The following is a 24,499-nucleotide window of genomic DNA, read 5'->3' as shown; positions in this document are numbered from 1 at the left end:
AGACGGAATTTGGGGCTTTATGCCTGCAAAGCCTGGGCTCAGTCTCTCAGCTGCAGCCCTTCCACACAATCCTGGACTGAACCATTTAAACAAAGATCCTCTTTCAGCTCCAGGAATAAAGCCCTACCTTCAGTAGAAAGACCCTGATTCCTGCAGCACCAGAAAGGCCTCTTCTGCAGTCCTTTATATCTGGAGCTTCCCTGGGTCAGAGGCCGTCTCCTCAGCTGTAGAGAAGGGTTGCTCTGAGTGCGAAGGAGGAGGAGGTCCAAGGGCTGAGGGAGGGAAGGCAATGGGGAAAAGATCAGTGCCAATGGCCATGGAGGGCAGAAGGTGACCATGCCTAGGAAACTCCTCTGAGTCCCAGCCCTAGGAATGAGTGGCAGGAGTGAGTCCACGGGGCTGAGGGGGTCTCCTTTCCCAAAGGGGGAGGCAAGGACCGGTGGGATCCTCCCCAGCTAGAGCCCAAAGTGAGGGTCTCTTTCCCACCTCTCTCTCCCAGCCCCCAAAGCCCAGCCTCCCCACTGGCCCTGAGTCCCTGCCTCCCTTCCTCAGACCCCCACAGACCCCTTCCTTCCTTCCTTCCTTCTTTCCTTCCTTCCTTCCTTCCTTCGCCCCCAAAATGGAGGACCAGAGGCACAAAGGGACACACTTCCTTCCTTTTGGCCCAAGAAGCCTGGCCTCCTTCTGACTCTGGAGCCTCAGGAGAGAAAGAGGAGCCTCGGTTCAACTGAGGCCTCAGAGAAGGTTCTGGAACATTATTCCCCACAATCACAAGCAGCACAAAATGGCTGCTGGGAAGACAAAATGGCCTCCTGAGTCTCAGCGCTTTGCAGTTGGCAGTTTGAGGCCTTCAGGGAACCCAAAATGGAGGATGAAAGGGCCTCAAAGTCAGAAGGGCCCCAAATAGGATTTCTGATCCTAAAGAAAAGATTTCCTGATGGCACCCGATGGCTGTGAGAACACAAAAAGTCCCCAAACAGGATTTGCAAACCTTCACAACACCTAAACATTTTCCTGATGCTATTGAAAGGAGGAACCTCATCCCCTCCTTAATTACAATCAATAGTGAAAGATATTAATATTGATATTAAGGGTGCCCATCGTCCACAACCCAGCTCAGGTCTTGACTGCTCAGGGAGGCCAGTCCAGCTGCAGGTGGCCCTCCGTCTGTCCGTCCGTCCTCATTTCCTTCTGCATTCCTCCTCTTTTCCCCAGCATCAGCCCCTTTCCCAAGAAGGCTGCATCCACACTATTGAAAGAAGGCACTTTGACACTGCTTTAACCACTCAGTGCTATGGAATCCTGGGATTTTCCCTTTGGACACTTAGCCTTCTCTGCCAGAGAGCTCTCATGCCACAACAAACTACAAATCCCAGGATTCCATAGGATGGAAGCAGGAGAGTTAAAGCGGTTTCAAAGCGGATTATTTCTGTAGTGCAAATACAGCGGGAGTCGGTTGTAAAAGGATAGAAGCAGCCCATTCTTGTTTTTACTCTGCTAATAATGGTTTTCCTTTCAAAAAAGATGAGCAGTTTGCCTTTCAGTCTGATCTTTATTCTTATTCTTCTTGTTTGTTTGTATGTTTGTTTGTTTCATTCTTGGTAATGAGTTATTCTGATCTGTCTCCTTCCTTCTTGTCTGAAAATCTATTAATAAGGAAACTGGGGAGACTTTTTAAACCTCCCAAAGGAGCTCCTTTTCGCCTTTTTGGGGGACTAGCCTCCTCTTAGAAGCCAAAGCCCAGTGTTTGTGAAGAATAAGAATAAGGCTTATATTAAAACTATCCTCCCATTTCTGATCCCTTTTAAAACCCATGTTCCCCAGAAGGAGCAGAGCTGTGTAATAAGAAAACCCTCTCAGAAAAGACACACAAAAGACACACAAAGAGACACACTTCCTTCCTTTTGGCCCCAGGAGCCTGGCCTCCTTCTGACTCTGGAGCCTCAGGAGAGAAAGAGGAGCCTCGGTTCAATTGAGGCTCAGAGAAGGTTCCAGAACATTGTTCCCCACAATCACAAGCAGCACATAATGGCCGCTGGAAAGACAAAATGGCTGCCAGAACACAAAATGGCCTCCTGAGTCTCGGCGCTTGGCAGTTGTCAGTTTGAGGCCTTCAGGGGAGAGAGAGAGACTGAAGGGAAGAGAGGAAGGAGGTCCTGGAGGGAGGGGGCCTTGGGAGATATAGGGCCTTCCTGAGATATTCAGGGTTTGCTTCCTAACAAACGGGTTTCTGCCCTCATAAAGGATTTGGGGCAAACTGGATCTGAAAGGCAGTAGTAGCCTTTTCTCTTGCCAATGGGACTTAAAGTGTATTTCCTGGACTGAATCTCCCAGCATCCACATGGCCAGAAAGAGGAGAGGTCCTGCCCTGCAGTAAGGCCCCTCCAGTCCCTCTGAACTAGAACTACAACTCCCATGTCTTCTTGACCAGACACACTGGCAATAGCTCGCTTTCTTTCTCTTGTTGTGGTTGTGTGCTTTCAAGTTGTTTTGACTTATGGAGACCCTGTGGGAAGCTCTTCTCAGGCTTTTCTTGGCAAGATTTGTCCAGAAGTGGTTTTGCAAATGCCTGCCTCTGAGGCTGAGAGAGTGTGACTTGCCTAAGGTCACTCAGTGGGTTTCTATAGCCAAGAGGGCATTCGAACCCTGGTCTCCAGGGTCATAGTCCAGTGCTCCAGCCACTAAACCACACTGTCTTTTTCGTGAGGCTTTGTTGTTTTTGTGGAGTGGTTCCAAGTCTTTGCCGACTTCTGGGGAGCCTCTCCTGGGGTTTCCTTGGCAAGAGTTGTTCAGAGGAGGTTTGCCATTGCCTTCCCTGAGGCTGAGAGAGTGTGACTTCTTGCCCAAGGGACCCAGCTGGTTTCATGGTGGACTGGGGCAGTGGACCATGGCCTCCAGAGTTGTAAGCAACATTCAAACCACTGCACCACACTGCCTCCCATTGCCATGTACAACTTGAGAAATAAGTGCAGACTTTTTTCTGTTCTTCATCTGTGTCTTCAAGTCGTTTCCGACTTATGGCAACCGTAAGGCAAATATATCATGGGGTTTCCTTGGCAGGTTTCTTCAGAGAGGGGTTGCCATTGCCATCCTCTGAGGTTGAGAGAGTGTGACTTGCCAAGGGTCACCTAAGTCCAAAACACACTGCAGCAATAATCCAGTCTGAGACGGCTTTAACTGCCCTGACTCAGTCCTAGGGTATTGTGGAAGATGTAGTTTTGTGAGACATTGCACCTTCTCTTTCAGAGACCTCTTGTGCCACAATAAACTCCATTTCCCAGGATTCCCTAGCACTGGGCCAGGGCTTTTAAAGCGCTCTTAAACTGGACTATTACTTCCGTGTGTTTTGGACCTTTCTTGGCCGCAAACTGTCCATAGCCTGCAATGCATCTCCTAATTCTGTTGGCAGTCCCTCCCTCCCAACACTTTCTGATTCCCCCCCAAAACCAGCACAAAGCTGGCAGATGGAAAGAGGTTTTAAAGCAGCATTTAAATCTGCCATATTTGTTTTTAAAAGGCTAAATGTCCCAAATGCTATTATCAGTTTTGTAGCTATTATTACAGAAAGACGTAGAGTGCAAACTCCTCAAGTACCTTTATTTTCTGGAGTGAGATGGGCTTTTCCAACTGACTCACTGTGATGATCTCCGGTGGTCCAAGCAGCCAAACTGCGGCCCTGTAATAATAATAATAATAATAATAATAATAATAATAATAATAATATTTTATACCCCTCTCTTCAGCCAAAAGGCTATCAGAGTGGATTACAAATTGTTAATTAGCCATTTAGACATTATGGCTCTTAGCCCAGAAGACCCTTAACTTCCTTAAATCACGCTGCCTCCATCCAGTGAATTATAAAAGGGCTTCCCTTAACCTACACTGGGACCAGTTAAGGAACCTTATTTCTACTTCTTTACTGATCTTCCCAAGCATCAACCGATCCAAGACATGTGTAAAAGGAACATCGAGTAGTAGATACTCCAAGGAGATATTTACTATAAATAACAAAATATAACTAAAATGTAAGTCATACAAGATATTAAGAATCTTGCAGGTTACAATATTTGTAAGTATATAATATTCAATTCATACAAGCTATTAAAATAATAAATAAACCTAAGCCTCCAATTCTGAGACTAACTTCCAAGATCCGCTCTTTAACTCTCTCTCTCGATCTCCAACCGACACAATTCCCCCAACTGTCTCTTGGTCTCTCAGGCCTTATATCTCATTCTTACGGAAGCTTCCGGAAGAACCTTTATCTTGCTCTCTGATTGGTCAAGAGAGCCTTCCGTAGCAGTGATGTCATTCTCTGTGGGATGTGGGAGGGACTGGGATTCCAGCCAATCAGGGCCAGGGATGGTGGGAGGGACAGGGATTCCAGACAATGGCAGCCCTCAGAGTGTCTCCAGGAGGACATCTTCTGTTCCTAAAAGAGCATTGAACGCATGCCTTTGAGACAGGGCTTGATTCAGTGAGGCTCCTGGTGAAGGCAGCTGGTTTGGAGCCATTATGAAAGGAAGCCATTCCTAATGGCTGAATATGTGGTCTTCCTATTTCTATTGCCAGGGAAGGGAAGAGGGCCCTGGAGTGTTCTCTGCCTCCAAAAAGAACTGGACCTCCATAAAGACTAGAAATCAAATAAATAAATAAATAAATCTGATTATTGGGTGATGCTGCCCTAGACTTCTGTCAGTTTAGTAAAGCAGATTGGGAAGGCCTCCAGGGAAGAGCTTTCATTGCTAAACAAATACTCCCATCCCAGGAGAAATCTAGATGACCAGGAAGAAAGATTGCAGCCTTGTCTTTCCCCTCTCACCCCATTCTTGAAGATCCAGGGAGCTAAGGAAAAGAGAAGGGAAGATGTTCCAATATCTCCCACTCTTATGATATCCTGAAGGGATCCAATCATATTTGGGATTCACCCTGTGCTTCCCTCCTGAATCGCTCTCTGGATGAGGGCTATCTTCTATTGCAGGTCACCTTTTCAGATGCCGCAGTGTTCTTCACAGAAGAGGAGGAAAGGCCATTCTTGAGTCTGAAGCAGAAATCTTTATACAGGATTTATGAAGCCCTATGAGGAAGGACTTAGGGAACTAGGGATGTTTAGCCTGAAGAAGAGAAGGTTAAGATGTGGTATGATAGCCCTGTTTAAATATTTGATGTCATATTGAGGAGGGAGCAAGCTTGTTTTCTGCTGCTCCAGAGACTAGGACCCAGAGCAATGGATGCAAACTGCAGGAAAAGAGATTCCAGCTCAACATTAGGAAGGACCTCCTGACAGAAAGGGCTGTTTGACAGTAGAACAAACTCCCTCGGAGATTTTGGTGGAGTCCCCTTCCTTGGAGGTCTTTAAGCAGAGGTTGGATGGCCATCGGTCAGGGATGCCTTGATTGAGAGTTCCTGCATGGCAGAATGGGGTTGGACTGGATGGCCCTTGTGGTCTCTCCCAACTCTATGAGTTGTAATTCATTTTGGTTGCATCTACACTGCAGAAATAGTCCACCTTTAACTGCCATGGCTCTGAGTGATATGGGATTCTGGGATTTGTAGTTGTGTGCCTGTACAAAGGCATTCCAGGGGAAGAATCACCGTGTGCTTAATAGACTATAGCAGTGTTTCCTAAACTTGTTCCCAGGATTGCAGCTTTCCTGTTTACTGACCAGTAAAGTCCAAACCACTTGGAAGACCAGAGTTTGTGAAACATTGGTCACTATAGCAAAGCCTTTGACTGCATATATCATGAAAGGCTATGGAAAACCCTTAAAGCCTTAAGTTGGTAGGTAAGAATGTCAATGTTAAGTAAGTAATTAAGAATGTTTTATGTTTGTGACTTTGTATGCAGTGAATATGCATGTATGTATATATGTTTTTTAATTTAATAAAAATGTATTTAAAATGTATTTAAAAAAAGAACATTCCTAATACAATATCGCCCTCTTGTGGATCCTCAGGGCACTGCAGCCTCCTTTGGCTTCTCACCAACTTCTATCCTGGAGCGCCATCTGGTGGCCACTCTTGGAAATTCACTAATAGCAATTAACCAAATTAAACAGTATATAAAACAATTTAGAAAAGTACAAGAAAAATGGATAACATATGAGCATATTGTGGAAGAAGGGGAAAAAGCGGTATTAAAACTTAAATCTAGAGAAAAATTAGAACAAGAAAATATAGAAATAGAATGGTTTGCATATAAACAATTAGAAGAAAGATTTAAGAAAGACATGAAGCAAGAAGGAATAGAGAAAAAAACAATGAATTGGACATAATAATATTAGAAAAACAGAAAAAGAAAAAGATAACAAAATATTATAGGGAACTACTAAAAAGAGATTTGGAACAGGAAGTGATTAAAGAAAACATGACAAAGTGGAGTCAAATAATACAACAAAATATATTCTTAGAAAACTGGGAATTGTCATGGAGGAAAACCTATAAGTTCACCATGGCACAGCACCTGAAAGAAAATTTCTTTAAAATGTTTTATTTTTGGTATTTGACACCGGTTAAGCTATCCAAAATGTACAAAAAGGTAAACAAAATGTGTTGGAAGTGTGGAAAAACAGAAGGAACGTTTTACCACATGTGGTGGGTCTGTAACAAAGCAAAGCAGTTTTGGGGGGAAATATATGAAGCAATGAAAGAAATGTGGGAAAGGAATTTCCCCAAAAACCCGGAGTTATTTTTGTTAAATATGACAGGCGTGATAGGAAGAGAGACTGAAAGAACATATTGGAAAATTGTGTTATACATGGTGACAGCAGCAAGGTTGTTATACGCCCAAAAATGGAGATCTACACAGACCCCTACATTAAAAGAATGGACTAATAAATTGTTAGATATGAGAGATTCAGACAGATTGTCTAAAAGGTTAAAAGGAGAAAAAGAGGAAGAGGATAAGGATAAAGATGAATGGAACATAGTAATACGTTATGTGGAAAGAAGAAAAGAAAACTAGTAAAAGGAAAATAAAGGAGAGGAAAAGAAAAGAAAAGGAAGATTAGGAAGTAAAGAGGTAAAGAGCGAAAGAAATGACTTGTATATAGATATATGTAAAGGAAGGATGATGATTGTAAAGGAAAATTGAAAGAGTAATATGTAATCTCTAAAGGACTATATAGGTTGGAATGTACTAGGATGTGTACAGGGGGGAGGGGAAGGAGGGGAAGGGTAAGAGGGTGGGGGGTTTAAGGGGGGAAAGGGAGAGAAGGGAATGGGATAAGGGAAGGTATAGACGATATGTATGATCTTTTATTGATGATTACTGAAAATAAGGATGTAAAGAAAAGAAAAACCAAATAAAAATAAAATTAAAAAAAAAGAATATAAAACAAAAACATGAAACAAGCTAGACAAGGTAACTGTTACATGGATTTATAATTGGTTGACCGGCCAAACTGAAAGGGTGCTCAAGAATGACTGACTCCTTTTCATCCTGAAGTGACCAGTGGGGTGTCCAGTGGCGCTCTGTCCGGGGCCCAGTGCTATTCAACATCTGTATCAATGACTTGGAGGACAGAATTGGGGCCATACTTATCAAATTTGCAGATGACACCAAATTAAGATGAGTAGCTAATACTCCAGAGGACAGGATCAAAATTCAAAAGGACCTGAATAGACTAGAAAGCTGGTCCAAAGCTAACAAAATGAAATTCAGCAGGGAGAAATGTAAGGTACTGCATTAAGGGCGGAAAAATGAAATGCACAGATATAGGATGGGGGACACCTGGCTGAATGAAACTACGTGTGAAAGGGATATAAGAATCAAGTAGACACAAGTTGAACATGACTCAACAGTGTGATGCAGCAGCTAAAAAGGCCAATGCGATTAAAGGCTGCATCAATAGAGGTATAGTGTCTAGATCAAGGGAAGTAATAGTGCCACTCTATTCTGGTCTGGTCAGGCCCCACCTGGAATAATGTGTCCAGTCCAAAGGAGGGCGACTAAAATGGTGAAGGATTTGGAAACCGCAATGGGACAGTCTCAAAGCTTCAGGCAAAGAGCATCAGACTGACGTCACAATGGGACAGTCTCAGTGCTTCAAGCAAGAAGCATCAGCTGCCCTCAGTTCATCTCTGACATCTTCCTCCTCCACATCTTTGTTATGCCCAAGTTTGTAAGGGCAACCTGTTTAACCTGAAAGCATGTAATGAAAATTTCTCTTTCTGTGGACTTATTCAGAGCAGGGCTAAGACAGATAGTGAGACACCAAATTTGGGTTTAAACACTTTACATGCAAAAATTTATTAAATCACAAAAAATAATACAAACATTGATTATCAAGAGCTCTTTCATTCACTCACACATCCATACAATACTCACACACACTTTCCTTCCACCAGACATAGATCATTTGTCCTCAAAGGCTGGGGATGACATCGTTGCCGCGTGGTTGGTGCCAACAAAATTAGGGTGAAAGCCAAGGCTCCTTATACTTTTCTTCTCTCTGGCTTTTGGCTGCTAAATTCTTGCAATATTGCAGCCCATTACTCAACTTCTTCTTTTCGGGAGGAGACAGCTGTTCAAACAGTCCACGCTGTTCAAAGGCAGGTCGTTCTGTTCAAATTAGTCCATTGTCCTGTCAGTTCCTCTTTATTGCGACTCAGGAGAAAAAGAACCTTTCCGGTCATAGTTCGACACACCTGAACATCTCCCCGCTTCAGCTTCCAAATTCCTCAGCCTTTCCTCGTCTCAGATGCCAAATCCCTCCTTCACATCAATGCTCTGCGTGGAACCATCTTGTTTAGTTCTTTAGCTTATTTTAAAACACCATTCCTTGGTTCTTTGGTTCTTCAGTTTTGGGTTTAAGTCAGAATTCACACATTTGTCTTACATCTTTAACTTGGACACCATCCCCTTCATACAGTCCTTTATTTCCTTTCTGTCTTCCTCCAGTCAATAAACTTCTACCTGGGGTTCTTCTTTGCTGGGGCAGCTATCAAGGGACTCTCCTACTGCCAGGTCTCAGGCTGTCACTCTGCCCCCCGACGGCCTTCCTTTCCCCAGTCTGGGGCCGGAAACCCAAATCCTCCAGTGGTGGCCTGGATGGTGTGAGCTTCAGGAGGTTTCCCAGTCTTGGGCTTGGTTCCTAGTTCCTCTGAAGAAGGCACCTGCTCCTCCACCACTGGGATCTCCAGAACCACCCTTGTTCCTGGGTCTCCATTGGAGGTAAAAAAGTGAGACTTTGCAAACTGTGAGATCTGGAGTTAGTCCTGTGCTCAAAAAATAAAACCCATTTGAAACAACAGCAGCTTTATTGATGAATCCACGCAGAAACATCCATTAACACCTTTTTGCAAAGTCTGAAGTCCAAAGGACCTTGTTCAACCCCTCCCTAAGCCAAGGTTGTGTATACTTCCCTTCCTTTCTCCCAGACAGCCTCACCTTGAAGAGCATTGTTCCGAAGCCAGCTTGACTCCTCCTTGTTAACCAGCCTCCAGCTGTAACCCCAGCCCCTCTCCAAATGCCCTCCTTCATCTAAAAGCCACTCTGTCTTCCTAACATTTCCCACTACATGCTTTCTACAACACATCACTCTGCACTACCTACTATGAACTACAACTATAACTCCTACTTTAATAACCAAATCCTAATATTTTACTCTTTATGACAGAACCCTTATACACTGTTTCTGACACATAATGGGCCAGTCCCAATCCTTCAGGTAAATAACACCACCCTGAAGTCACAATAGTACTGTCTCAGTCCTTCATCCAAGGAGCATCAGACTGAAGTCACAATGGGCCAGTCTCAATGTTTCAGGCAAGAAGCATCAGCCTCAGGTTGCAATGGGCCAGTCTCATTCAGGTAAGGAGCACCAGCCTGAAATCACAATATGTCACGAATACCTTTATTCGTGCATTTATTCATTTGGGATTCATGCCATAAAGGTTATAGGTTTAGGTTTAGATTAGAGTTAAGATAGATGGGATTTATGGTGGGTTAAAATAACATGTTTTAATATGTGCTTTAATAGAAGATGCTAGAAAGAGGTAGGGAGATCATGGCTAAAGAATGTGCTTCTTTGCTAGGACTGGAATGTGTGGGAATCACCCTTCTAACAGAGGCTTGCGTTTAAAAGACTGTCTCTGTAAAAGGAGGGGGAACCTAGAGAGTTATTGGTATTTTTATATTTTATTATGTTACTATGGGTTTATGCTTATTATCTTTTCACATGGTATCATACTAGATTGGGATTGATGGGGATATATATTTATTAACTATATATATAGTTAAGCCATAATATTAATTAAACTGTTGGGTGGCTGAGTTCTGTGGTCCAAGGTCACAGGTGCAGTGGTTGAGAAAAGGCACATGAGAGCTTAATTGTTTTTAGAAAAGGTGCCAGAATCCCGGATGGGAGGACACTGCGTAGAAAAGGCGGGAGAATGCTGTGCGGGAAAGGGATATCCAATTAATTAGCTTTATTGGTAAACGGAGTGGGGTGGATTCATATGGTTGTAAAAGGGATATATTTATATCTTCTTTAATTCCTGACAAAAAAGTGACTTCTATTACATGTATCTTCTTCTTCAATAAAAGCTGCTCCTTTTTCAAAGTATTACTTTTTGTGTTGCAAGAGGGGCTGCAATTAGGGCCCTGACAGATCTCTCTCTCCCCTTCCATTCACCCTGCTTTCCCAAAAGGGCTGGAGAGCAGACCAAACCAACCACAGAACCTTTCCCTGCTCTTGTGTAATGCCAGGTCAGTCAAAACTAAAATGCACATAGTCCGTGATGTCCTACTGGACCAAGAGGCTGACCTGGCTTGTTTCACGGAGACCTGGCTGGTGATGAGAGCTCAGCCACCTGGGATCAGGCCTTACCAGCCGGGTTCTCCCTCAGTGAGCAGGTAATGGGAGTGCCTTTGGTCCATAAAGACAATCTTGCTTTGCCCAGGATACCTATCCGTATGATGGACCACATCGAATGTACGTACCTCAGCTTAAAGACTAGGGAAAGCCTGGGGATTCTGTGGGTTTACTGTCTGCCCTGTTCCTTAACAGACTCCCTAGTGGATCTGACACAACTGGTCTTTGAGCTGCTGCTGGATTCGCCTAGGCTTTTAGTCCTGGGCGACTGCAACATCCCCCTCGATGCCACTTCTCAGCATGCGCAGGGATTACAAGGGCCTAGACGCTGCTGCTGCTTATTCCGCTGGGGGCGTTTGCGGGAAAGGAAGGTATGCTCTGGGGGTTCAGCGGCCTCCCCTTCCTTCCTTCCTTTGAGGAAACAGCAATGGAGCCCAAGGTGCAGAGCTGGACTCAGGAGGGAAAGGCAGGACAGGAAGGCTCTCTCTGTGTATCCTGTATGTGTGTGTGTGACTGTGTGTGTTTGCCTCTGCTGTTCTTATGGCTGGGAATGGAGCTGAGGACTGAGGAGAGAAGAAAGGGTCAGTTTTGGGCAGATTCAGAACTTTGTGCATCAAAGAGTCCAGTGTGTTGAAACAGCAAAGAACTTTATTGAGAACACATAGAAATCTAGTGTTTAAGCCAGAAATGCCCACTCCAATCCAAACAATACATTAAAACCCCAAAACCTAAAACACCACCCTCTTCAAAACGTAGCCCCCACCTCCAATTCCCACAGTCTCTGCCCCACAGATAATAAGGCCACCATTGCCATTCCCACAAACTAGCCCTTTCTGTCAATACCTGCCCCCAACTTTCTTCAGCCAACATCCCACACATTACAAAAGTTATCATTCCCATAACTATTCTACACATCTATAACAAATCCCAGTCCTTGAACTACCTAACCTATACCACGACCCACAATTTCCAGCCAAATTTACAACCCAAAGTAATTATCTATACTATTAGCAATTAAAACCTTAAAATAACAAAATACAACTTTAAAACACAAACAGACATATCGACACACAAAGCTTACAAACAAAATCACATGGGCCTTTTCTTAGCACCACTGGATTGAAAATATATTTTTTGTATTCATTATTGAGAAAAATGTTAATTCACTACTGGGATTTGTGTGGCTTCTCTCCTGTGTGGACTCTCTGATGTCTCACTAGGACTGACTTCGAAGAAAACCCTTTCCCACAATGCTGGCATTTGTATGGCTTCTCTCCTGTGTGGATTCTCTTGTGTGTCACTAGGTTTGACCTCTGAGAATAATAGTTCCCACAATGCTGGCATTTGTATGGCTTCTCTCCTGTGTGGAATTTCTGATGTCTCACTAGGTTTGACTTCCAAGAAAAACATTTCCCACAATGCTGGCATTTGTGTGGCTTCTCTCCTGTGTGGAATCTCTGATGTCTCACTAGGTTTGACTTCCAAGAAAAACATTTCCCACAATGCTGGCATTTGTGTGGCTTCTCTCAGTGTGGATTCTCTTGTGTGTTACTAGGTGTGACTTCCTAGAAAAACATTTCCCACAATAATGGCAGTTATATGGCTTCTCGCCTGTGTGGATTCTCTGGTGTGTCATTAGGCTTAACTTCCAAGAAAAACATTTACCACAATGCTGGCATTTGTATGGCTTCTCTCCTGTGTGGACACTCTGATGTGTCACTAGGATTGACTTCAAATAAAAACATTTCTCACAATGCTGGCATTTGTATGGCTTCTCTCCTGTGTGGACACTCTGGTGTGTCACTAGGCTTGACTTCTGAGGAAAACATTTCCCACAACACTGGCATTTGTATGGTTTCTCCCCAGTGTGGACTTTTCGATGCATGACAAGGACTGACTTGTAGGCAAAACATTTCCCACAATGCTGGCATTTGAATGGCTTCTCTCCTGTGTGGACTCTCTGATGTGCCACTAGGATTGACTTGTAAGCAAAATTTTTCCCACAATGCTGACATTTATGTGACTTGTTTCTTGTGTGGATTCTCTCATGACTGACAAGTGATTCTGTAAACAAGGAAAATGACAGACAAGACAATCTCAGTGTTAATAGAAGATGTTACTCCAGGATTTAGCCCAACGTTCACCCCTCCCTATTTCAGATTAGATTAATAAAGTTGGTGTGAGTGACCTGAGCATGACCCTGTTCTAGATGCCCCCAAATCCATAAAATGATTGTATCCTTACTCATAGGAGCTACCAAAGAAGAGATTGAGGGAACTTTGATGAAGGAATCATTGGAAGCAGATTGTCAAAGGACTGTTGAAAAAATATTCCATTAACCGTTTGCAAAAATACTTTGATTGACAGGTGGCATCATATCCCGTGAAACTGCCATAGAGTCTTGAGTCAGAGCCCAAGGCATGATGCAAGCTAACTGCAGAGGTCCCTTCATGTTGTTTGGCACCTGGAGTTTTCTCACAACCAATACAGTATACAGCTCACATGCGGATTGGTGTGGATTGGATTGAAGTTGTGTGTACAAGGGATGGTGAAGTTGATGGAAGTCAGAGAGGAGAGCTTGCAAATATTTGTATTATTTTGCGAATCAAGAGAGAGAAACTCCAAGGAATTAAATGAAACAAATTTGTTTCTGATTTATTTTTAAGTGAAAAGTGGCCAGTGTATTGCCAATATCTGTATCTGGATATTTGTTTCTATACTCTGCTATGTTATATTTGAGCTGCATCTGGGAGTGTCACCCTCAGATTGCGCTGTATATTGGATTGTGAATGCAATAGGAATTCAGAGCCAAGAAGGACCAAGAGCCGGTGTGCTAATCCTTTCTGTCTGAGATATTTCCACCAAGCACCCATTGCATTTAATTTAGTTTCAAACCATTCTCTCCCCCAGGAATCTTTCTAAAATGATATAAACCTTTTTGAACACTCGGTTTCTGGCCCCAAGAAACAATTACAGTATAAATATCTGCCCTGACTGACTGTTCTTCGACGTCAGTCCAATTACAGACAGACAGTCTGTCGCTTTACATTGCTGAACACCTCACTACACTCGCCAGCTCCACTTGCCATTGGAGTTACTGACTTCTCTCACAATTCTGGACCCTCAGCAATTGCAATCAAGATCCACCTAGGTAAAGTTTTACCATTAGCAAAGCCTCACACCATTCACCACTCCCACCTTTGTTACTAGTCTTTGCGTGTGTGTGTGAACACCTATATCTGTATATGTGTGTATATTGCTTTCCCCCTAAATAAAACATAAAAACCTATTTCAAATGCCTTTGAAGTTCTCTGTGCTTCCAGGCCTGGTATAGTTGGGATGAATCCCGAGGTCGCTCTTGACCCAACCAAACTATATATCTGCTTTCAACTAAGTACCAAATTCTCCTAAAAGTATAGCTCTTTTGGGTGTCCTCCCCAGACTCCAGCATTTTGGGTAATAAGGGCCCTCTGGAATCAACCATGGAACTAAGCAAGCTCAGTTAGGAAAAGAAAACCTAGAGAAAAAGCAGGTTTTGTGTCCCCCTTTCCTCCCTTCACAAATATTACTCATAACTGCTTAATGGAACCCCTAAATATGTCTGAAAACAAAGATTTGAGCCGATTCTCAGATGTTCTCTCAAACAGGTTCTTAAAATCTGTCAGGTTCGTGGCTGTCTCCCAATCCCCAAGGCCCCTCTCCTTTGGTGTCTCTCCAATAGTGCCTCACTAAACTACAAATTCAAATATTCTACAGGATGTTGTTTTCACAATTAAACTGCGCTTGAAAGGGATCTAGGACTCCTAAAGGCCCGTGTGATTCTTGACTGCATCAATACGAGTATAGTTTCTAGATCAAGGGAAGTGATAGTGCCACTCGATTCTGCTCTGGTCAGGCCTCACTTGGAATAATCCTCACTTGGAATAATCCACAATTCAGTTAGAACATGCCCAGAGGAGGGCAACCAAAATGGTGAAGGATCTGGAAACCATCAAGCCCTGTGAGGAGCAGCTTAGAGAGCTGAGTATGTTTACCCTGGAGAAAAGAAAGTTAAGAGTGGATATGATATCCATGTTTAAATATCGGAAAGGGTCATCGTATTGAGGATGCAGCAAGCTTGCTTTCTGCTTGCTACAGAGAAAAGGAGACACCACAATGGATGCAAGCCACAGGGAAAGAAGTTCCACCTCAACATTAGGAGGAACTTTGGGACATTAAGAGCTCTTCGACTGTGGAATATACTCCCTTAGAATTTAGTGGAGTCTTCTTCTTTGGAGGTCTTTAAACAGAGGCTGGATGATGCTTGGAATGTGTATTTCTGCATGGCAGAAGTGAGTTGAATTGGATGGCCCTTGTGATCTATTCCAACGCTATGATTCTGTAATTCTAGTGGAAGCATAGCACTATGATAATTAAGCATTAAAGGGGCCTCAGTCTTCATAGAAAGGAGAATGGATTCAGGTTCCTTACCCACAGAGGCCACATTCTCATAGTTTTCCATCATTACATAACTGTACATCAGTCTCTGCTTATTCGTCAACAGTTTCCATTCCTCTTCAGTGAAATATACTGCAACATCCGCAAAGGTCACCTGCAACAGAAAATAGCCCTCATCCACCGAGTGACTAAGCAAAAGGAAGGAAAGCACATGGTGCATCAAAATATTATTTCATCACTTTATAATTCAGTCCAGCAAATAAACTCTAAATTCTGTCAGCAAGAAAAAAGCTACTGCCTTTGAGATCCAGTTTGTCTTGAATCTTTTCAATATACTATACAATATAATACACAATATAATTTAGGCCATGGCTGGGATATTGATAATGGATTAGGATATTGACTATCCCAACACATACAGTACATTTAGCCACCAAAGAATTATGGTGCATTTAGACATTTCTTCCCAAATTTTAGAACCAAATGTCATTATTAAAAAACATTTCTGGGGAGCACTCTGGGCTTGAGGGCCACTGGGTCCACTCCATATTTAGATCCAGAGATGTTCTCCCATAGCGCCCAATATTTGACAGATTGGAAAAGCAAGACGCATGTGGATAAGCAACCCAGAAGGCGGTGAAGATGGCCAAAGTTGTTTATGAGGAAGATCACACAAGCTAGGAAGGGCACAGCAGTTTGCTTTTGTTTCAGCCTCCTGGGAAGGGCAATATCCTGCCTCTTTGTTTCCTCTCCTCTACCCACTTTTGAGTTGATGGGGTGCAAACTGAATGACACTCAGGAATTGAAGTGAGCTGAGAAGGGGGAAAGTGGGAGGAGGAGAGAGCAACTGGGACATTTTTAAAAGCCCCCAAAAAAGTGGGCTGACAGAGGATTAACCAGGACTGTCTCTGGTAAATTGGGAGAGTATGTTCCCCTCTTGCTTTCAAGAGCTGGCCCAGCAGTGATACAGATGAAAGTAATAGTCAAGGACTTCGACTCAACAAAGAGTTCTTGTACCTCTGCATCCTCTTTCTCTTGGGGCCCAACTCCCTCCACTTGGCCTCTGTGTCGGCCATCAGGTGGGCAGGGGTCCTGGTGGTCTTGCTCTTGGGTCTCTTCCAGCAAAAAGTGTCCCAAAACTGTGTCCAAGGGGGCCGAGATGAAGTTCCTGAGAGAAGAGACCAGAGATTCAAAAAAGGACACAAATTGGATCTCCTATAAAGAATGAATGCAAATAGATAGAACTGGTTATAGAATAAAGACACGAGAAGATCCTAATGATCAGGGTAATGATCTTTCATGGTTCTTTTACAGACAATTAAGAAAGCTCTTCCTAATGGATAAAATCAATATGGTATTTGTAAATCAGACTCTGATCAAGAACAGGAAATAATGTTGAATAAAGACAACAGCATCCTGCTAGTGACATACGCAGGTGACATATGTCTCCTTTGGGCTGATGCAGAGGTGGGCATCCCCTTCCTCCCTCTGCACCAAACAAAGCCCCCTGGACCTAGCATAGATTCACTGCAGCTCCCCTACACAACAGATACTCCATGCCTTCTTAGAGTGGTGGGGGATTAGGGGATGAGGAATTGGAGAGGGCCCTGGTTATGTCCCCGTAGCTAGATGTGAAATGAGTGCATCATAAATAAATAATCATATCATCTGCTGAAAAGTCCAGATGTCCTCAGTGCTTTTCTCCATCATCAGCCCCTTTCCCAAGAAGGTTGCATCCACACTGCAGAAATAAGGCACTTTGACACCGCTTTAAACACTCAATGCTATGGAATCCTGGGCTTTTTCCTTTGGGACACTTAGCCTTCTCTGCCAGAGATCTCTGGTGCCCCAACGAACTACAAATCCCAGGATTCCATAGGATGGAGCCAGGAGAGTTAACACACTGGATTTAGAACTGGATTATTTCTGCAGTGCAGATACAGCCTCAGTCAGTTGTAAAAGGGCAGAAGCACCAAAGTCTTGTTTTTACCGACCTAATGGTTTTCCTTAAAAAAAAAAAAAAAAAAAAAAAAAAAAAGCAGTCTGCTTATCTGTCTAATCCTTATTTTTGTTGTTCTTGTTTGTTTCTATGTATATTGGTCATATGAAATGGTCTGGTCAGTCAGCTTCCTTCTTGCCTGAAAATCTCTTAATAAGAAAACTGGGGAGGCTTTTAAAACCTCCCAAAGGAGCTTCTTGTTTGGGGGACTAGCCTCCTCTTAGAAGTCAAAGCCCAATGTTTGTGAAGAATAAGAATAAGGCTTCTATTAAAACTATCTTTCCCATTTCTGATCCCCTTTAAAACCCATGTTCCCCAGAAAGAGCAGAGCTGTGTAATAAGAAAACCTTCTCAGAAAAGAGACACAAAAGACACACAAAGAGACACACTTTCTTCCTTTTGGCCCAAGGAGCCTGGCCTCATTCTCCTCAGGGAGAGAAAGAGGAACCTCTCGGTTCAACTGAAGAGGCCTCAGAGAAGGTTCTGGAACATTATTCCCACAGTCATAAGCAGTAGAAAATGGCCGCTAGAACACAAAATGGCAGCCTCTGCCTGAGCGCTTGGCAGTTGGCAGTCTGAGGCCTTCAGGGAACCCAAAATGGAGGATGAAAGGGCCCCAAAGTCAGAAGGGACCCCAAACAGGATTTCCAAACCTTAACAACACCTAAAAATTATCCTGGTGCTTTTATACAAAGTAGAAACCTGATCCCTCTCCCTCATTAAAATCAATAGTAAAAGATATTAATATTTTCTCCCCATCAAACCACTCCTTTCAACACCTAGGCAGCACAGAATCAAAATAAAATGAGCAGATCAATATCTATGGGACTGACAGGAGTAGACTGGCTTCGTACTACAGCCCTACTACAGAGTCCCTACTGTTGAGGAACAACCTTGAGCAACTGGGGAACTGAGAGAGATATGGTTCCAGCTGCAGGAGTGTTGGAGACTGCACTTCCCAGCATGAGATGCATCTCTTTTGGTACAATTTATGTACAAGAGCTGATTGAAGGGAAACAAATTGAAGGCTCTATTGTTGACTGTTAAAATATACACTAAAAGAACTCATGGGAATATTAATAGTGTACATGCAAATATCTAGTCATCTATAATGTCACCTTGCAAGCTTATAACTGTTGGGATCCTATGGACAGAATTGCTCTTTCTTTGGTCCCAGGCAGACTGCCTTGTCCTGAATCCTGGAGGGATGCCAAGGCTCCCCTGGAGCAGGAGAGAGGGCTCCATAGGGGTCTGAGGGATGCTCTGGTGGGGGATGCTGGGAACTGCAGTCCAACAATCTCTGCAGGGCCTTGCTTTGCCAACTCCTCCTGAACCAAACCGAAAGAGGAAATCTTGCTGGAGGACTTTGTGGAGCAGGAAAGGTGTTTTCAGGGGGAAGCAGAGAAGGCAGATTATATGCAGGGAGGTCCTTGAGGGCAGGCTGAGCAGATGTCCTCCTTTCCCAGGACATGTCCTACATTTCAGCCTTCTGTCCAGGAGGAGTCCCAGAAGGTCATCCATTTTGAGCATGACTAAGAAGCATGAATGTTCATTTCTCTATGTGTTTTTAGCTCCATTTTCCTTGAACGTCTTCCACTTTGCAGTGCCTTGTCCTCCTTTGTGGGGAGGACATCTGGTCACCCTCCTTGAGGGTCTCTCCCCTGATAGAGCCATGGGTCCAGAGGGAAGGCCAGCCGTGACTCTCCAGGGCTAGTTTAGGGTCAGGAGAAGGGAGGGAGAGGCTGTGAAGACAAAGCCTCAGAGTTCCTCCATGCAAAGCAGCTGCTCCAACCACTGAGCTATACTCCCTTCCCAATGGGTGCAGGAGTCCAAAGCGGCTGCTGGCATTTTGTCTTCTGAATCCCCCTGAATTGGTCTCCTCTCCTGAGGCACAGCCCCACTCCTGCCCCACCACAGTCTTACGGAGTGGGCCCAGTTCAAGGGAAATGGCAATGGAGGGCAGAACGTGACGCATAGGAAACTAGTCCTCTGAGTCCCAGCCATAGTAACTCCTGGTAGTAAATAGTCCAGGGGTCTCTTCTCCCAAAGTGGGGGGTAAGGACTGGTTCTCATGGGACTGTGGGACCCATGACCTCTGAGAAAATCTATGTGATAAACTGCCTCCAAGAGCACTGGAGGAGTCTCTGTCTGGATGGCCATCTCTTCGGGGGACTTGGAGGACAGAATGGGGCTGAATGGATGGCCCTTGGGGCTCCCTTCCAGCCCTAGGAGCCCATGAAGCCTACCTTACAAGGCTGTTGTGGGACTTAATCACAAGACAATTACTACACAAGAATGGCCATCTTTTAGCAGCTTACAATAAAAATATCCATACAATACAATAACAACATCTTTCATGATCTCCCAAACCCTGATCCTAACACTCCCATCCAAAATAAAATACCATTAAATTACTGGACAGTTATTGAAACAGTTATTAAAAACAAGATAGTAGTCAAAGCCCAATGTTTGTGAAGAATAACAATAAGGCTTATATTAAAACTATCCTCCCCATTTCTGATCCCTTTGAAAACCCATGTTCCCCAGAAGGAGCAGAGCTGTGTAAATACCCTCTCAGAAAATATACACACAAAAGACCCACAAAGAGACCCACTTCCTTCCTTTTGGCCCAAGGAGCCTGGCCTCCTTCTGACTCTGGAGCCTCAGGAGAGAAAGAGAAGCCTCTGTTCAACTGAGGCTCAGAGAAGGTTCTGGAACATTATTCCCCACAGTCACAAACTGCACAAAATGACCACTGGAACACAAAATTGGATTACATCCAATCAGGGCCAAGGATGGTGGGAGGGATGGGGATTCCAGCCAATCAGGGACAGGGATGGTGGGAGGGACATAATCTCAAGCCAATCAGGGCCAGGGATTGTGGGAGGGAGGGGATTCCAGCCAATGGCAGCCCTCAGAGTGTCCCCTGGAGCCAATCATGTGTAAAATACATATCATAAAAACATCACAAAGTATAAATTTCCAATTACAGTAATCGCAGGGCAGTTATGCTGTTATGACCGGAAGTAAATGTATACACAGTTATGGTTATATATACATGCTGATGTTGACCAGAATGTGAGATGTGTGCATCAATGTGCATTCATATGTACCTCCATATTTCTCCATGCATTTGCTTATGTTTAAATTGTATGCAAGTAGAAGAGTATATATAAATGTGTGTGTTTATTCTAGCCAGATGCAACAAATCCCAACCCCCCTCTCCCTAACCCATACCATGACCGACAAACCCCAGCCAAATTTACAACCCAAAGCCATTATCTTTACTATTAGCAATTAAAACCTAATCTTAACAAAATATAACTTTAAAACATAAACAGACATATGGACAGAGAAACCTAAAAAGCCAAATCAGAAGGGCCTTTTCTTAGCACCACTGGATTGGAAATATAATTTATGCATTCCTTACTGACAAAAATAATTCTAGTTCACTACTCGGATTTGTGTGGCTTCTCTCCTGTCTGGACTCTCTGATGTCTCACTACTACTACTACTAATAATAATAATTGTTATTTATAACCCACTTTTCCAAAAATAGATCAAAGCGGGGTACAGCAAAGGAAAAAAATGTAGCACAATATGCAATATAAAAACATACAGTATAAAAACATCATAAAAATAACCCAATACTTTAAAACTCTATAAAATCTACAACAAGCGTTAAAACCAAAGAAGACACACTAGCGAGTTAGAACCATTGCATGTCAGGGGAGAACAGCATGTAATCAGGGCACATGGGCCAAAGCCTGTCAGAAGAGAAAGGTCTTTAATTCCTTCCTAGAAAGATCAAGGGAGGTGACGGAGCTTGACTTCCAAGCAAAACATTTCCCACAATGCTGGCATTTGTATGGCTTCTCTCCCGTGTGGACTCTCTGGTGCCTAACTAGGACTGACTTTGATAATATATAAGTACATATAATATTCTTCTATATATTATACTTATACAGTCTGCACTTCTTAAACATGGATTTTTTTTTATAGCATCCACGGCCAGAAAAAGTTCCACAACAGAATAAATATAAAATATCAAACCTTGATTTTCCAGTTTTTATTACGGACTCCATTTTGCTCTCTCATTATAGTCAATGGGACTTGAGCATCCCCGTATTTTGTTATACAATGGGGATCTTGGAACCAAACCTCGACCTACAACAAGGGTCCACTCTGTGTGTATGTGTGTGTGTGTGTGTGTGTGTGTATATATATTATCATCATATATAATCCATATATCTATATCTATATCTATATTTCATGTTAAAACCCATCAATAGTGGCTTTTTCCAGCAAGCCTGGAGTTTTTGGCGCATGCGCAAAAGCCTCCTACAGCGCCATCTGCTGTCCAGCAAAAGGTTTGCGTGGGAAGGCCCTGTGGCGAATAGAGCCTCAAGCTGACCAATGAAGAGGCAGCTAGAGCTCAGCCAATCAGGTGCTGGATGAGAAGAGGGGAACACCAACCGGAGGCTGTCAGTTGGAGAAGAGTCCAGTTGGGACTTTGGACTCTGAGGGGAAGGTTCTAGCCAAGGCAGTGTGAGGGCTTGGGTTGTTAGCAGTCCTCCCGAGGGACTGGAAACGGGGTTTTCCTTGAGTCCAAAGGAAAGGACTTGGGTCCCAAACAGACTCTAGGAAAGAGAGGGATGGGTTGCGTAGCTTAACTGTGTCGATAGCCTGTGGGGCTTGGGCCCTAGAAGGGAATTTGGTAGCACTAATTATTTATTCATATTGAACAAGCTTTGAAAGGAGTTATATTTATTCCATCCTGTATTACAATAAGCCTTCGTTTTTATTTTAAACATCACTTGGCTCGTGGTTAGGGTTGCCATAAGTCAGGACCTCCAAACCGGGACAAATGTAGGACAAATGCAGGACAACATTTTCAAATGGAGGATACAGTTTTAATAAATGGAGGACACGTGAAAAAATTGATGCTTTTTTTAAAAATGTTAATATAAATGCATGTTTCTTAGGTATGATCCAAATGGAGGACATTTTGAAATTTGACAGAAGAGGACATGTCCTGGAAAAGGAGGAGGATGCCTGGTCACCTTGTCTCTGGTCCAAAAGACACTGCAGAAATAAAACAATGCTGGACTGAAATGCCCAGAGTTCCTCACCAAAGCTGCAGCCACACTGAGGAAATAATCCAGTTTGAGAGTGAATTAACTGTCCTGGGTTAGTGCTGGGAATGCTGGGAATTGTAGTACACTGTGGCCCCAAAGCTATCTCTGACAGGAAGTCCCATAACCCTCCAAACGTAGTTGAACTGCAGTGCCCAGAATTCCTCCCCAGGTGCATCCACACTGAGGAAATGGTCCAGTTTGAGACTGCTCAGTGCTGGGGAATCCTGGGAATTGGAGTCTATTGTGGCCTCAGAGCCATCTCTGACAGAGAAGTCTCAATGTCTCCCAAACACTAGCATTCCCAGGATTCCCTAGCATTGAGTTAAAGCAGTCTCAAAGTGGGTTATTATTCCTGCAGTCTGTGAGAGAGATATAAAAGCTAGGGATTGGAGTCATTCATTAACTCACAAAAGGAGGATGTCTGTGTCCAAAACACACTGCTTTGACTGCCAGGGCTCAGTGCTATGGAATCCTGGGAATTGGAGTCTATTGTGGCCTCAGAGCCATCTCTGACAGAGAAGTCTCAATGTCTCCCAAACACTAGCATTCCCAGGATTCCCTAGCATTGAGTGAAAGCAGTCTCAAAGTGAGTTATTACTCTTGCAGTGTGTGAGAGAGATAGAAAGGCTAGGGACTGGATTCATTCATTAACTCACAAAAGGAGGATATCTGTGTCCAAAACACATTGCTTTGACTGCCAGGGCTCAGTGCTATGGAATCCTGGGAATTGTAGTTTATTGTGGCACCAGAGCTCTCCAACAGAGAAGGCTAAAAATGCCTCACAGACACCAGACTTCCAGAGCATTGAGCCCTGGCAGTCAAAGTTAGAAAAAATACACAGGGGCAACATAAATATTGAAAATGGCCACGCACCTCCTCCTCCTCCTCCTCCTCCTCCTCTTCTTCCTCCTCCTCCTCTTCCTCCTCCTCATCATCATCCTTGCCTCGGTGCCAAAGGAAATGGCCCTCTCCCCCCTGCTGCCTTGCTGGGACCAAACAGAAGAGGAGCTCCTCTTCCTGAGTCTGGCAACCTCCAACAAGCCTCGAAGATAATTCCCCAAACGTTTGGCCAAAACTCACCAAATCCCCCCGTATCTCACCAAATATTCAGTCAAAATCCCTGAAAAGTCCCCGTAATCTTAATATGGCAATAAACCGTAGCCCTAATTGAATAAAAATAATTGGAACTTATTTCAACTCTCAAAATTACCATTAAAACCGAGCACCAAAATCACACCAAAGGCTCTGAAAAGGACCCATTTTGGTGTGAAAGTCACCAGATTGGCAACAGACCGGGAGTCAAGGAGGAAACCGTGCAGGGACGCCCCCTAGTGGTGAAAAACCGGGAATGTCCCGCCGGCAGGAGGGTTATGGCAACCCTACTCATGGTGAGGTTAAAAACAGCAACGCTACCTATAGTTTAAAATCTTTGGTGTGCCTCACACATATTTTGGTGGCAGTGGTGGGATAACAAAAGTCCCAAGCACCTGCCACAATAGAAAGGTTGACCCTCACAGGCCCAAACTCCTGAGGTGAGTTTTGGGTCCTAAGGCTGGGAGTATTGGTAGTGTGCTTTGCTTTACTCTGCCCAGAGACAATGCCCAGAGAGTGGAATCGCTGGACAGATGGGGAGGCCCAGTACCTCTATCACTGTCTGGAGAGGAATGTGGACCTGGACCTCATAATGGGGTCCACATCCCACCCTAAGAGGGCAATCTACTCAAAGATTGCCAGAAAGATGAGGAGAAGGGGTCTGAGAGGTCACAGAAGCAGGTGGCGTCCAAAGTGAAGGTGATGAGGACAGCCTTCTATCTTGCCATGCGCGAGCATGGCAACAGCTGTGCACCATGACACAAACCTCCGTTTTTTTATGAGATGTGGCATCTCTGGATGCTGGCTGGGGGTCCTATATTGGACCTCAATGCCACTGTGGGTGAGTCTTGGTTGTTGACATTTCCTGTACTGGGGTGCTATGATTGGTTGTCTTGAGGCACCTGAGCTCATTTCTGCACTTGTGTCTCCTGTTCCTCTTTCCTCCACACAGAACACCTGGGGAGGCGACACAGGGCGGCCATGCGGAGTCCACCTCGCCCGGAGGAGGAAGACAA

The 24,499-nt window shown here is 44.0% G+C and overlaps 1 protein-coding gene across 1 annotated transcript in view; it reads right to left on the bottom strand.

Annotated features, from left to right (window-relative positions):
- Positions 1-24,499, bottom strand: part of LOC149301636 (uncharacterized) — a 47,743-nt gene that overhangs the window by 8,432 nt on the left and 14,812 nt on the right. The window contains exon 4 of the mRNA XM_089484335.1: positions 12,417-12,839. Within this exon, the coding sequence (XP_089340461.1) occupies positions 12,417-12,839 (423 nt within the window). The remainder of the gene's footprint in view (positions 1-12,416; positions 12,840-24,499) is intronic.

Source organism: Sceloporus occidentalis, unplaced genomic scaffold (genome assembly GCF_023333645.1).
Source record: "Sceloporus occidentalis isolate IW3139 unplaced genomic scaffold, rSceOcc1.0.p SCAF_21, whole genome shotgun sequence".
NCBI classification, from domain to species: Eukaryota; Metazoa; Chordata; class Lepidosauria; order Squamata; family Phrynosomatidae; genus Sceloporus; species Sceloporus occidentalis.
This window is presented reverse-complemented; position numbering and strand designations above follow the sequence as displayed.